Below are 14714 nucleotides of genomic sequence, written 5' to 3' on the forward strand. Positions count from 1 at the left end.
CCCTTTCCGCTAACTTGGGACAAAAAGTTCAATCTTTCATGGACTCAATATGCCCCTCAGCGAATACCTTGGGGTGTCTTCTTTCCAAAATGGGGTTAATTGTGGGGTGTTTGTACTGCCCTTACATTTGAGGGTCTCCACAATCATTACATGTATGGCCAGCATTAGGAGTTTCTGCTATTCTCCATATATTGAGCGCTTGGTTTGAGGTACTAGCAACAACATTGGGGAAATGTCGCTCATGTAGACAGCTCACTACACTGGTGGTTGGGGCCACGGAACCTCCTGGATACAGGAGGTTCTCAATGATCTCTTCCTGAAATTTGAGGAAGGATCCTGTTCTCCCAGCCTTACTGTAGAGAACAAAACTATTGTACATAGCCAATTGAATTAGGCATACAGACACCTTCTTATACCAGCGTCTGGTCCTGCGGGAGAGTAAATAAGGAGCCAACATCTGGTCATTGAAGTCCACCCCTCCCATGAGCAAATTATAGTTGTAGACACAGAGGGGCTTTTCAATGACGTGTCCTGGACATGGCAGCAGAGAACATGGGCATGTGATGAATTTGGTTCGTGGACCAATATGACAGCAATTCATGCTTTTTTGTCAGGCCCATGTTGAGGAGAAGGCCCAGAAAAGTTTTAAGTTTGGAAACTTGGACGGGTTTCCACCGGAAAGACTGGGAATAAAAGCTTCCCGGGTTGGAGGCTATAAATTGAGTGGCATACCAGTTTGTTTCTGCCACGACTAAGTCCAAGAGCTCTGCAGTGAAGAACAGCTCAAAAAACCCCAGTGCCGATCCGATCTGAGCTATCTCAACCCGAACTCCCGACTGGGCGGTGAAAGGGGGAACTACTGGTGCGGCTTAAGATGGGGGCTGCCAATCAGGGTTTGCCAGCACCTCAGGGACTCTAGGGGCTCTATGGGCCTGTCTGTGCGGTGGCTGCGATGGGGGAACTACTGCACGTGCCACCGTACCATCTTCAACTGCCCTTCTGGTGCTCGCCACTTCACCATGTTGTACAGCAGTGCTGGTACTAGGTCCAGGATGGGCTGCGCTGCTGGTGTATGCCTCACCCCGTAATCCGACAGCGCCAGCCCCACTCTGCTGCCCTTGAAGTGGATCCTGCGCAACCTGTGGTCTAGCGACACGAGGCCTGGTGCCATCAGGGACCTCAACCACCTCGTCCGAACTTTGGGTCAGACTGCCACTGCTTTCTACAGGGTCGTATTCTGATCCGCTGGATTCGTCAGATGAGGGTTCCTGTAAAGGGGGAATATTAATCACCAATATTATTCGAATATCGAGAATTAAATATTCATAAATAGGAGGAGCCGTCTATTGATGACTCTGCCTATTTATACCTTTATATAACAATAACACAATACTTTCACTATACTTTACGCTAACCACTATGCTAGCTGCATGCGCCTTACTAAACTAACTATAGTTAATAACTACACGTTACACAGATAGTTGTACATAAAACACAGTATTTATTAATACCTAATACACTAAGCACGCAATACACTAACAATACAGCACTAAATATACAATCCTAAACTACACTACACGTTCCCAAATTCCACCCATAGACTAACTATACAGTTCACACATACAAGTATTATCAGCCCACCCACCTGGTTCTATTTACTATCCCTATGGGGTACGACGAGGGTTAACGGTGGTCTTACAAGGGTGTAAGCAGACCACAAACACAAATACGGTAATAGGGATGAGGTATCTAGGGGTATGACCAGGGTAAATCAGGGATATCAATGGAAGGGTGATCAGGGGCACAGAAGGGTGCCCCTGCCGCACCGCCCAGCGCGTGCCACCATCGGAGACACGTGGGCCGGCGCAGTGAGATGACATCACTGCGCCGGCCAGAGCGTCTCCTGAACGAGCGCATCGGGGCCGCGCTGCACGCCAACAGGCGGGAGAAGCCTTTGATCTCCCGCCTGTGGCACTCTGCATTCCGGCCAGCGAGATGTTAATTTCGCTGTCGGAATGCGCATAATAGAAGGAGGGGGGGGGCTTCTCCCCTTCTTCTATCATGGATAATTATCTCCAGAAGCGCTGGAGATAATTACAACAAAGGACTCAGATTCTGTTGAATCTGAGTTCTTTGTAGTCTTCAGGATGACCGGACCTTAGTCCGGTCATTCTTATGCAATCAACCAGATTGCATCTGTGTGAATGCTTGGGGCACTTTCACACCGATGCACCTGGTTTCAGGTATAGGAAGGGGGGGGGGATACACACACACATATATATATATTATTATCATCATCATCAGGAGGACATATAAGGGGCATATTTATTCTAAGGAGGATTATAGAGATATATATATATATATATATATATATATATATATATATATATATATATATATATATAAATCCAGAAAAAGGACGGCACTCCGGTCTTGAAAAGGTGAAAGTGGTTTTTAATCAACCTTGCGGTACAACGTTTCGGCTCCAATACTGAGCCTTTCTCAAGCACAAATACAAATCAAGTGTGAGCAGTTAAATAGGTGAATCAATTAAGTTACAAATCATGTGATCACTACACGTTCCACCCCTTGGGGTGGAACGTGTAGTGATCACATGATTTGTAACTTAATTGATTCACCTATTTAACTGCTCACACTTGATTTGTATTTGTGCTTGAGAAAGGCTCAGTATTGGAGCCGAAACGTTGTACCGCAAGGTTGATTAAAAACCACTTTCACCTTTTCAAGACCGGAGTGCCGTCCTTTTTCTGGATTTATTGATTGGGGTAAGAAGTCGATTCCCCTGGAACGTGCACCCTATTTTTCCTTCTTTGCAGTCAGTGCCGCCATTTTTCGTATCTATATATATATATATATATATATATATATATATATATATATATATATATATATATTTTATAAGGGGCCACCGTCATATATATACTAAGGGGGCACATATTTCCCACAGGGGCCACCATGAGCCCCTGGGGGTCACCATGGGCAGACGTGCGCAGATGCTGGGTACATCTGCACACATCATCCCATGATGCGGTGGTTAATGTATGCATATATACCATACATGCCTGCACGTGTTTGCAGGCATGCATGGATATATATGCATACGTCTCAACCCTTCCTCAACAGTTCCCATTCCTCATCCGACTGGGTCAGAAGCCTGTAGGCCTCTTCAGAAGAATACCCCTTACTTGCCATTTGGTCAACAAAATTTAGGGGGTATTCCCTGAGACTACCCAAGAAAAAAAGCAAGCCTGTCTTACAAATGGGAGGCTAGCGAAGTACAGGAAGCCACTGCGATTGATAAAAAAATCTGTTTTGATATTTTTTATTGCTGCAGCGCTTGTGTAGTGATTGTGCAGTGATAAAAAAATAATAATTTTTGTCACTGTGGCGGGGCGGGCGTGGGTGAACGCACGTGTGGGCGACCGATCAGGCCTGATCGGGCAAACACTGCGTTTTGGGTGGAGGGCGAACTAAGGTGACACTAATACTATTATAGATCTGACTGATCAGTTTTGATAACTTACAGATACTATAAAAAGTACAAATGCTGATTAGCGATATGCTAATCAGCGATTCAGTGACTGCGGTGCGATGGGCTGGGGGCTAACTACCTACCAAAGGGGCCTAAACTAACCTAAACCTAACAGTCAATACTGGTGGAAAAAAAAAAAAAAAAAAAAAAGTGACAGTTTACACTGATCACTTTTTCCCCTTTCACTAGTGATTGACAGGGGTGATCAAGGGGTTAATTGGGGTGACGGGGGGTGATCTGGGGCTAAATGTGTTGTGCTTGGTGTACTCACAGTGATCTGTGCTCTCTGCTGGGACCAACCGACGAAAATAAACCAGCAGAGAGCACAGAAGCAATTTAACACATTATATTTATAAATATTATGTGTTAAATGGCTTGTGAGACGCGTCTCGCGAGATGACGCGCCGATGCGCCTACGAGGATTAACCCGACCGCCCATAGGACGCATTCCTGCGTTAGGCGGTCGGGGGGGGGGGGGGGGGCGGTTAATCTTCAATCTGATTCACTGTTTGCAGTAACAGTAATTTTGACCAGGGGTGCCCAAAGTTTTGCATGCCACTGTACCTGTATGGTTACATGATGCAGCCTGCCCCCAGTAAATGACCACTCAAATGTCATGGTTGCAACTAACTATAGCATCAGAGGGGTTAAATGTCTGATCAGAGTTAGTTGCAATGGTGGGGCTGAGCAGGCACCATAGTTAAACACCAGGCATCTGACATTACAGCATGTCGGGAAGGGGTTAACGGTCATGTGGTTTTGCAACTAAATATGATTTACTGTGCTGCCATTAACAAGCTGCATTTTGCTGCAGTGAGTTTGAAAGCTATGCAATTCCAAAGTCTAGTTTTGATCATAATGTGAGAACCCATCCTAATGGTCCAGTAATTATCAGAAACTAACCAAATGTTCCCAATAATTTCCTTATAGTCAGTGGAGGTCATAGCTGCATTTACATGCAGAAATAATCTTCTAAGATGTTTTATGGGCAGCACATCCCTGTTTAACAGAACAATCTGCTGCCAATTAATAATGATTTTGGTTTGAATGAGCACATTTACAAGGGCAATTATCTGGAACAAGAACTTCTACGAAAACTCATAGTTGATGACTGTTCAGTGGAAGAGGATGCAGTGTGTCAAAGGGCCTTTTAAATGACCTTATTTCATCCATAAAAAGCACCTATCAATGATTAAAAAAAAAACTGTCAGTCCTCGTTTAAAAGCCCTTTACAAAAGGTTGATGAAAAAGGCATAGGGAATTATTACATGATTGTTCATCCCCCATACTTCTACATTATATCAGCAGCACATACCCGGAGAGTTTTTCTGCCGACCAGCAAGCCATAAATCATCTGACAAACCAGATTTACCATGGGTAATGAATGGTCAAAGAAACGTTCATTCCTGCTAATCGGAAATCCATTATTTATTTATTTTTGCTTAGAAAATTCATGAAGGCACTCGTAAATAGTGTGGCATGTTCGGTCTCCCCATTATATAATTAAGGTTTTACCGGTATAGATCGGAAGTGTAAGAATTGCCTTGAAACAGCTCACAGTGAAAGTGTTAATGCTTTCATGATTTAAACAATGCACGGTAGCCATTTCGTAGCATATCTGCAGTAGTATGTTGTTTCTATGATCAACTGCTGCTACAGTGCCTTGCAAAAATATTCACCCCCTTGAGTTTTTTTCGTGTTTTGTTACATTACAACCTTAAGTTCAGTGTTTTGTTCATCTGAATTATATATAAATAAAACTATTGTTTAGAAATAGAAAACAGATGGACTTTTGCGCGATATTCTAATTTTTCGAGTTTCACCTGTATCATAACCAAATGGAAAGAACATTGTACAACAGCAAACCTGCCAAGAGACGGCCGCCCACCAAAACTCATGGACTGGGCAAGGAGGGTATTAATCAGAGAGGCAGCACAGAGTAACTGGAGGAGCTGCAGAGTTCCACAGCAAAGACTGGAGTATCTGTAACATAGGATGGCAATAAGCCGTATGCGCCATAGAGTTGGGCTTTATGACAGAAGAAAGCCATTACTTTCAGCTAAAAAACAAAAAGGCATGTTGAGAATTTGCGAAAAGGCATGTGCAAGACTCCCAAAATGTATGAAGGAAGGTGCTCTGGTCTGAAGAAACTAAAATTTAACTTTTTGGCCATCAAAGAAAATGCTATGTCTGGTACAAACCTAATACATCACCCAAAGAACACCATCATGCTGTGGGGAAGTTTTCAGCAGCCAGGACCGAGAAACTAGTCGAAGTTGAGGAAAAGATGGGTGTTGCTGAATACAGGGATATTCTGGAACAAAACCTGTGCCACTCTGCGTGATTTGAAGCTAGGACGGAGGTTCACCTTCCAGCAGGACAATGACCCCAAACACACTGCTAAAGCAACACTTGAGTGGTTTAAGGGGAAACATGTAAATGTGTTGGAATGGCCTAATCAAAGCCCAGATCTCAATCAAATAGAAAATCTGTGGTCAGACTTGGGCTACTTTCACACTTGCGTTCGGTGCAGATCCGTCTGGTATCTGAATAGACGGTTCCGCACCTATAATGCAAACGCTTGCATCCGTTCAGAACAGATCCATCTGCATAACATCTTTTTCAGATCGAGTTTTCACATCGTGAAAACTCATATCCGACAGTATATTCTAACACAGAGGCGTTCCCATAGTGATGGGGACGCTTCAAGTTAGACTATACTAAGAACTGTGTACATAACTGCCCCCTGCTGCCTGGCAGCACCCGATCTCTTACAGGGGGCTGTGATCCGCACCTGAGGGGTTAATTGTGCATATCATAACCCCCTGTAAGAGATCAGGTGCTGCAAGGCAGCAGGGGCGCAGACCCCCCCCCCCCTCCCTCCTCAGTATTAAATTCATTGGTGGCCAGTGCGGCCCTCCCTCCCCAGTATTAAATTCATTGGTGGCCAGTGCGGCCCCCCTCCCTCCCCAGTATTAAATTCATTGGTGGCCAGTGCGGCCCCCCTCTCCCCCCAGTATTAAATTCATTGGTGGCCAGTGCGGCCCCCCTCTCCCCCCAGTATTAAATTCATTGGTGGCCAGTGCGGCCCCCCCTCTCCCCCCCAGTATTAAATTCATTGGTGGCCAGTGCGGCCCCCCCTCTCCCCCCCAGTATTAAATTCATTGGTGGCCAGTGCGGCCCCCCCTCTCCCCCCAGTATTAAATTAATTGGTGGCCAGTGCGGCCCCCCCTCTCCCCCCCAGTATTAAATTAATTGGTGGCCAGTGCGGCCCCCCCTCTCCCCCCCTAATTAAAATCACCCATCCCCCCCCCATCATTGGTGGCAGCGGAGAGTTCCAATTGGAGTCCCAGTTTAATCGCTGGGGCTCTGATCGGTTACCATGGCAGCCAGAACGCTACTGCAGTCCTGGCTGCCATGGTTACCTAGCAACTTTAGAAGCATTATACTTACCTGCGCTGTCTGTGGCCGACCCGTCACTACTCCTACTGGTAAGTGAAAGGTCTGTGCGGCGCATTGCTTATAGCACAGACCTGTCACTTACCAGTAGGAGGAGCAACTGGCCGGCCACAGACAGCGCAGGTAAGTATAATGCTTCTAAAATTTGGAACTCTCCGCTGCCACCAATGATTTGGGGGAAGGGGTGAGAGGGGGGCCGCACTGGCCACCAATGAATTTAATACTGTGGAGGGAGGGACGCACTGGACACCAATGAATTTAATACTGGGGAGGGAGGGCCGCACTGGCCACCAATGAATTTAATACTGGGGAGGGAGGGGGGGGGGGGTGCACTGGCCACCAATGCTTTTAATACTGGGGAGGGAGGCGGGGGGTCTGTCCTCTGCTGCCTGGCAGCACCAGATCAGGGCGGATCACAGGCCCCTGTAAGAGATCAGCAGTTATGTACACAGTTCTCAGTATATTCTAACTTGAACTCACTATGGGAATGCCTCTGTGTTAGAATATACTGTCGGATCTGAGTTTTCATGATCTAACTCAAATCCGATGGTATATTCTAATAGAGGCGTTCCCATGGAGACGGGGACGCTGCAAGTTAAAATATACCATCGGATTGGAGAAAACTCCAATCCGAGGGTATATTAATAGGGACTCCTGACTTTACATTGAAAGTCAATGGGGGACGGATCCGTTTGCAATTGAACCATATTGTGTCAAAGTCAAACGGATCAGTCCCCATTGACTTGCATTGTAAGTCTGGACGGATCCTTTTGTCTCCGCACGGCCAGGCGGACACGAAAACGCTGCAAGCTGCGTTCGGGTTTCCGCCTGCTGAGCGGAACGGAGGCGAAACGGAGCCAAACTGATGCATTCTGAGCGGATCCTTATCCATTCAGAATGCATTGGGGCTGTACGGATCCATTCGGGGCCGCTTGTGAGAGTGTGAAAGTAGCCTTAAAGATTGCTGTTCACAAGCGCAAACCATCGAACTTGAAGGAACTGGAGCGGTTTTGCAAAGAGGAATGGGCAAAATTCCAGTGGTAAGATGTGGCAAGCTCATAGAGACTTATCCAAAGTGACTTGGAGCTGTAATTGCTGCAAAAGATGGCTCTACAAAGTATTGACTATAGGGGGGGGGTGAATAGTTATGCACATTGACTTTTTCTGTTATTTCGTCCTATTTGTTGTTTTCTTTACAATAAAAAAAAAAAAAAAAAAAACACATTTTCAAAGTTGTGGGCATGTTCTGTAAAGTAAATTATGCAAATCCTCAACAATCCATGTTAATTCCAGGTTGTGGGGCACCAAAACACAAAAAAAAACAAGATTTTTGTGAACTCACCTGTAAAATCTCTTTCTCGCTTTATTCATTGGGGGACACAGGACCGTGGGTATAGCTTGCTGCTGCCAGTAAGGACCACTGCCCAACAAAAGCCGAACCGGACACCAGCCCCAACCGGCAACTCTGACCCACTGGCCTCAGACCAATGAGAAAAATGGGTGGGTGCTGTGTCCCCCAATGAATAAAGCGAGAAAGAGATTTTACAGGTGAGTTCACAAAAATCTAGTTTTCTTGCTCATATCATTGGGGGACACAGGACCGTGGGATGTCCTAAAGCAGTCCCCGGGGCGGGAAAACAACCACGGGCCCCAACTCCCTCATGTAAGACACTACACTGATGCCTGTAAAACTCTGCGGCCGAGAGCAGCATCCGCTGAGGCGAAAGAATGCACCCGGTAAAATTTCGTAAAGGTGTGTAAAGAGGACCAAGTCGCTGCCTTACACAATTGAGACGCTGAAGCGTGGTGAAGGTGAGCCCAAGAAGCCCCGACCGCCCTGGTAGAGTGAGCCGTGATACCGGGAGGAGGAACCCTGCCCTTGGAGCGGTAGGCCTCGGCAATGGCCGATCTAATCCACCGAGCAATCGTCACCTTGGAGGCTGTCAAACCTTTACGAGGACCTTCCGAGATCACGAACAGGGAATCCGCGCGTCTAAAAGGGGGCCACCACTGACAGGTAGATCCGCAAGGCCCGTACCACATCCAGACGGTGGAGAGCCACCTCACTAGGGTGAGAAGGCTCAGGGCAAAAAGAGGGCAGAACAATGTCCTCATTAACATGAAACGCCGACACCACCTTCGGAAGGAACGACGGCACTGTCCGGAGTACCACCTTGTCTTGATGGAACACCAAGAACGGTTCCTTGCAAGAGAGCCGCCAGTTCCGACACCCGACGGATGGAGGTAATTGCAACCGGAAACACGACTTTCCATGAAAGCATGCGGAGGGAGACCTCTCGCAGAGGTTCAAATGGCTCGGACTGGAGTGCCACCAGCACCAAATTCAGGTCCCAGGAATGCAACGGCGGCCGATAAGGGGCCGCGGTGTGAGCTACTCCCTGTATGAAGGTCTTGACCGGACCCAATACCGCCAGTGTACGCTGGAAAAAAAAATGGAAAGAGCAGAAACCTGTCCTTTCAGCGAATTCAGAGCTAGTCCCAGCTCTAAACCCGCCTGAAGGAAAGCCAGCACCGTAGGGATGGAAAACTTCCTGGCGGGAAGATCTCTGTCCTCACAGAATTTAAGGAAAGACTTCCACGTCCGATAATAGATTTTGGCGGAGGAGGGCTTCCTAGCCCTAATCATCGTTCGAATGACCGCATCAGAGAACCCCCTCTGCTTCAACTGGAAGGTTTCAATAGCCACACCGTTAAACGCAGCGTATGTAAACCCTGGTGGAAGACTGGGCCCTGTGAGAGCAGGTCGGGTCTGAGTGGAAGGGGCCACGGCACGTCTCCCAGAAGAACGAGCTCCGAGTACCAAGCTCGACGAGGCCAGTCCGGGGCGGTCAGAAGCGTCTGAATGCCCTCCATCCTGATTCTGCGCAGTATCCGAGGCAGGAGCGGCAACGGAGGGAACACGTACAGAAACGCGAAGCTGTCCCACGGTGCCACGAGGGCGTCTACGTCGTACGCCATCGGATCTCTTGCGCGAGACAGAAAGCACGGGAGTTTGTGATTTAGTCCGGACGTCCCCACCGGAGACAAAGGGCCTCGAACACCTCCGGATGGAGAGACCACTCCCGAGTCCACCGTCATTCGGCTGAGGAAATCCGCTGTCCAATTGTCCACACCCGGGATCCCGCAGATAACGGTTCAACAGTTTGAGGTCCAGCACTGGCCTCACATCGCCCTCCTTTTTGGGGACCACAAACAGGTTGGAATAAAAACCTGTAAACCGCTCCTCCGAGGGAACAGGTGAAATCACCCCCCCGTGAGAGAAGTGACTGGACAGCGTGCAAAAAAGCCGCGGCCCGGACGGGATCCCTGGAGGGCTGGGAGAGGAAGAAACGGTTGGGGGGGAAAGGACCTGAACTCTATTTTGTAGCCCGAGGAGACTACCTCGAGCGCCCATGCGTCCGGAATATGGGCGTGCCAAATCTCCTGAAATAGGAGAAGACGCCCCCCCACCTGTGAGGGTGGGGACAAACCTTCATGCTGGAGGCTGCTTACCTGGGGCTGTGCGAGGCTGCTGAGCACACGGACGCCAGGCCTGTTGGGGCTTAAAGGATGGGCCTTTCCGCCGATCCTGACTGGGCGGCCCTTTCGCTGAGGTGGGTGCGGAACGGGTGCCCGAAAAACGGCGAAAGGACTGGAAGCGAGAAGATGCAGTTCTGGACTGAAAGGGCCGCTTTGCCTTGGGCTGGGGCAGATGGGTGCTTTTCCCACCCGTGGCCTCTGAAATAATCTCATCTAGTTTGGGCCCAAATAGAGACCCAGAAAACGGAAGCCTCAACAGGGAGCGCTTAGATGAAGGTGTCCCTCATTGCCGATATCAGGCTATCCACCATGGATGCAATCTGAGAAGAATGCTCCAGATCCATATCTGCATCCGAATCCCCAAGCTCTCCCTCTGACAGTGCGTCGCCTAAAAGGGAGGACGCCTGTGAATGAGAGCCAGGAGCAGGGGGGGATGCTGAGGAGTCAGAGGAGGAACGGGTGCCTGCTCTGGGGCGCTTACTAGGAAGTCTGCCTCTGGTTTGTGCGCTATGCGACTGTGCGGACTGCACCGGCGGTGATTTCTCCACAAAACGACCCAGCAATGCAAGGGTGGAATGGGAGATCTTAGAGAGGTCTTCCACTGCCCGTGACAGGGATCTTGCCCAGTCTGGTTCCCCCTGGACAGAATAAGCCACGCCCCCTTTCCAGCCCTGGAGCGGCAGCCTAATGCTGAAGTGGGGAGGCCGCGCCTCCCGCTCTGTGCACGTGACCGCTGATGCTGCGGCCAGAGTGCTCTAATGCTCCCCTATGTTCCGTCCTTTCCCTGCCTGACCGCAGCGGTAAGGAACCGCCGCGGTGAAACGCGGTGCCCGGCGCCCTAAGTATGCACCGATTTCCCCTTCCCCGGCGCTTAAGCGCGGCCTGGGGCTATTCTGCCATCTAATGAACGATCCGGTTAAGCGTGTGATGCAGCGAGGTAGGAAGGAAGGCGGACGGGCAGGGTCCGGATGATGGGGAAGGACCATGGAGGAGGCTCCCTACCCGTGCGAGTGTGGGAGGGAGGGCCCATTGGGGAAGCCACTGCAGCTGGGGATGAAGCAGGTCTACTTACCTGTCTTCATCTGTGTTCTTCACCCTATGATGGATCACCAGCAGGGCCACCCCATGACCGCTGGCACCAGGCGACAGGGGTCCGGGCAGAGAAGGGCTGAAGAGAGGGTGACCCTTTTGCTGGGGGGAAGCAGGGGAGCGAGGCTGCCCTGGTCCACTTTAGCTTCTTGGGGGAGGCAAGGCGGTGAATTAGGTACACCGGCCAGCCTCCCGGGGATACAGGGACGCAGGCGACCCTGTGCCCCCCTTCCAGTAGTCTGAGAATAAAAAATAAAAGAATAATAAAATCAAATAAAAAATACAAACGCCACCCTGCAAAGCAGGGAGGTCTGCCTCCTACGACACTAAGCTAAAACTGATATGCTCTCTCCAGGCTGGAGGGGGTATAGCCTGCAGGGGAGAAGCTAACAGCTTTCAGCCTAGTCTCAGCCTCCTAGTGGCAGCAGCAAGCTATACCCATGGTCCTGTGTCCCCCAATGATACGAGCGAGAAATACCTTTTGCAAGGCACTGTAATGCAATCCAATAAGTGACTGGAAACATATCAGGAACTGAATATTTAGGGCCCCTTCACATACAAATTTGCCATTGTATTAATTGCTCCCTTTAAATAAAAAACATAGAAACATAGTTTTTTATGTCACATGCGGATTTGATGGCACTTTCTAGTACCACAGCCTCTTTCAGCTTTTTTCCTACCGGACAGAGGAACTGATCCACTTCTCCTCGGAGCAGCTGAGTAATGACAATCCTTACCAGTGTCTGGAGCGGGTTCAGGGGCCAATAAAATAGATGGAGAGTCAGCGCCATCCTGCACAGAGTCCATGGACCCGAGAAGGATTTCTTAGGGGTTCTTCCTCCTTCTCTTCAGCATCTCTAAGATCGATCAAACCACTTTTGGACCCCAAACTGTGGCAAGTGTAGGAGTATAGCCGCTAAATAGGTGCTGTCTGTGTGGAGTGGTTACATCAAGCAGCCATCTTATCTGGCCATGCCCCCCGATCATAATGATTTTTAATGCTCTCAGTTCCTGTCTGAAAGTGGGTCTTCTGTACTGTAATAATGGCATCATGCAAGTACACTTCAGTAAACTCATGGTCAGGCAGGAATTCTGAGCATCATAAGAGAGTAGTGTTCAGTCCGGGAAATGTAACCATCCCATGCAGTGCATTTCGTAGGTTTGTGCGAAACTGACCTTAGACTTTCAGCCAACATCTGGAACTGGTATTTTTTTTTTTTTTATCAAACGCCATAAAAATGGCAAAAAGTGTACAGACCCACCACTAAATACTTGTGTGTGAACCCACTCTAAAAAGGTGTGCATTTCTGGCAAAACTAAATGATCAATAAGCATATAGATATAAAAACATGTATTTAAATTTTTTCAAATAAACACAATCATCTTAAATGCATGATGTTTCACTTTTAAGCAAGCAGAATTTTTCTTATACCACTATTTGTGGTAATCGGGTTGGTCAACCATCAGTAAATTCATAGACCGTCCATAAAAAAGGAACATTCGTGATTATAGCTGAAGGAGCTAGTGAAGAGTAGGTTAGGGTTACACAGCGACTTGATACTGCTGCACAGCCCCATGTCATGTACTCAATTGCAACGATAGTAAATGTGGCACGCAGAAATCCAATAGGTTAGAATTTATGCCTACTCTTATGTCACACCAACTTATGGAACATGACATACAACTACAAGTCACCATGTAGCCCTAGTTTTATTAGGACTTTACTTTTTTTTACAGTTCATAGTAATTGCTGCTAATGTTTCTAATCATATCCAGAGCCATTCACATATTACTTTTTATAATCATTAAGAAAAAAAAAAGATATAAAAGTTGCCAGCCCTGATGGCAACACATGAGAAAAATACATTTATGAAAATTCATATATATCTTCCATAAGCTTTGATAAAAAGAAACTGCTGAATCAGCGGTGCACACATACTAGATTCTGGTGTCAATGGCAGCAAATTGTGGCAAATTTAGGTTTAGAGGAATAATCTGCAGCTAGACTGACAAGGGGGGGTTGTTTTGCAGGAGAGGGGCGTTACCAAATATGCATGTGACACAATTCGGGGATAATATTTTGTCTGAAAGTAAGCCAACAAATAGTTGGCACTGTATAGATATAGAAAGAAGTGTCTGCCTCTGCGCCTCATTTATCATCCAGCCTGAATCACTGTAATAAATGTGGTGCAAACCTGTCTAGGTTTACACCATCTAAAGGATTTATAAATCTGCCTCACTGTGTAAGTGAAAAAACGCAAACAGTTCTTCTCTTGTATACTAGACACGTAAAAAAGACACTGCAATGTTTTTTTCACTATGTGGGTAAAACGTGTTTCCAAGATGCTGCTGACTGCATCACAGTTCTGCATGAGTTGACTCAGCCATGATTGTTAGCTTGGAAAGAGATGACAAGAAGGAGCCAGGAATATATGACACTGAAAGGAAAGGGAGACCACAATTAGTTATTAGCCCCTTTACAACTATGCATTTTGGCACTATAAAAACAAAAAACACACGGACATTCGAAAACCCGCACCAGTTTTTTTTTGCACATCATGGCCAAATAAGCAGCTGGCTTTGGCTACTTTCACACTTGCGTTCGGAGCGGATCCGTCTGGTGTCTGCACAGACGGATCCGCACCTATAATGCAAACGCTTAGATCCGTTCACATTACCATGATAGTGCAAACGGATCCGTTTTGACTTTACATTGAAAGTCAATGGGGGACGGATCCGTTTGAAAATTGAGCCATACTGTGTCAACTTCAAACGGATCCGACCCCATTGACTTACATTGTAAGTCTGGACGGATCAGTTTGCCTCCGCACGGCCAGGCGGACACCCGAACGCTGCAAGCAGCATTTGGGTGTCCACCGGCTGAGCGGAGGACAAACGGTGCCAGATCCGTATGCCAGATCCGGTGCCAGTGGATCCGCATCCACTCAGAATGCATTAGGGCTGGACTGATCCGTTTGGGGCCGCTTGTGAGAGCCTTCAAACGGAACTCACAAGCGGAGCCCTGAACGCAAGTGTGAAAGTAGCCTTTGCCATTACAAAATAGGAGAAAAAT

General features: G+C 47.8%; 1 protein-coding gene across 1 annotated transcript in view; it reads right to left on the bottom strand.

Moving 5' to 3' along the window:
* Positions 1–12977: 12977 nt before the first annotated feature.
* Positions 12978–14714, bottom strand: part of MYDGF (myeloid derived growth factor) — a 32457-nt gene continuing 30720 nt past the window's right edge. Inside the window, exon 6 of the mRNA XM_044268245.1 lies at positions 12978–14079. Within this exon, the coding sequence (XP_044124180.1) occupies positions 14000–14079 (80 nt within the window). The 3' untranslated portion in view covers positions 12978–13999. The remainder of the gene's footprint in view (positions 14080–14714) is intronic.

Source organism: Bufo gargarizans, chromosome 1, assembly GCF_014858855.1.
Source record: "Bufo gargarizans isolate SCDJY-AF-19 chromosome 1, ASM1485885v1, whole genome shotgun sequence".
In the NCBI taxonomy this organism is placed as follows: Eukaryota; Metazoa; Chordata; class Amphibia; order Anura; family Bufonidae; genus Bufo; species Bufo gargarizans.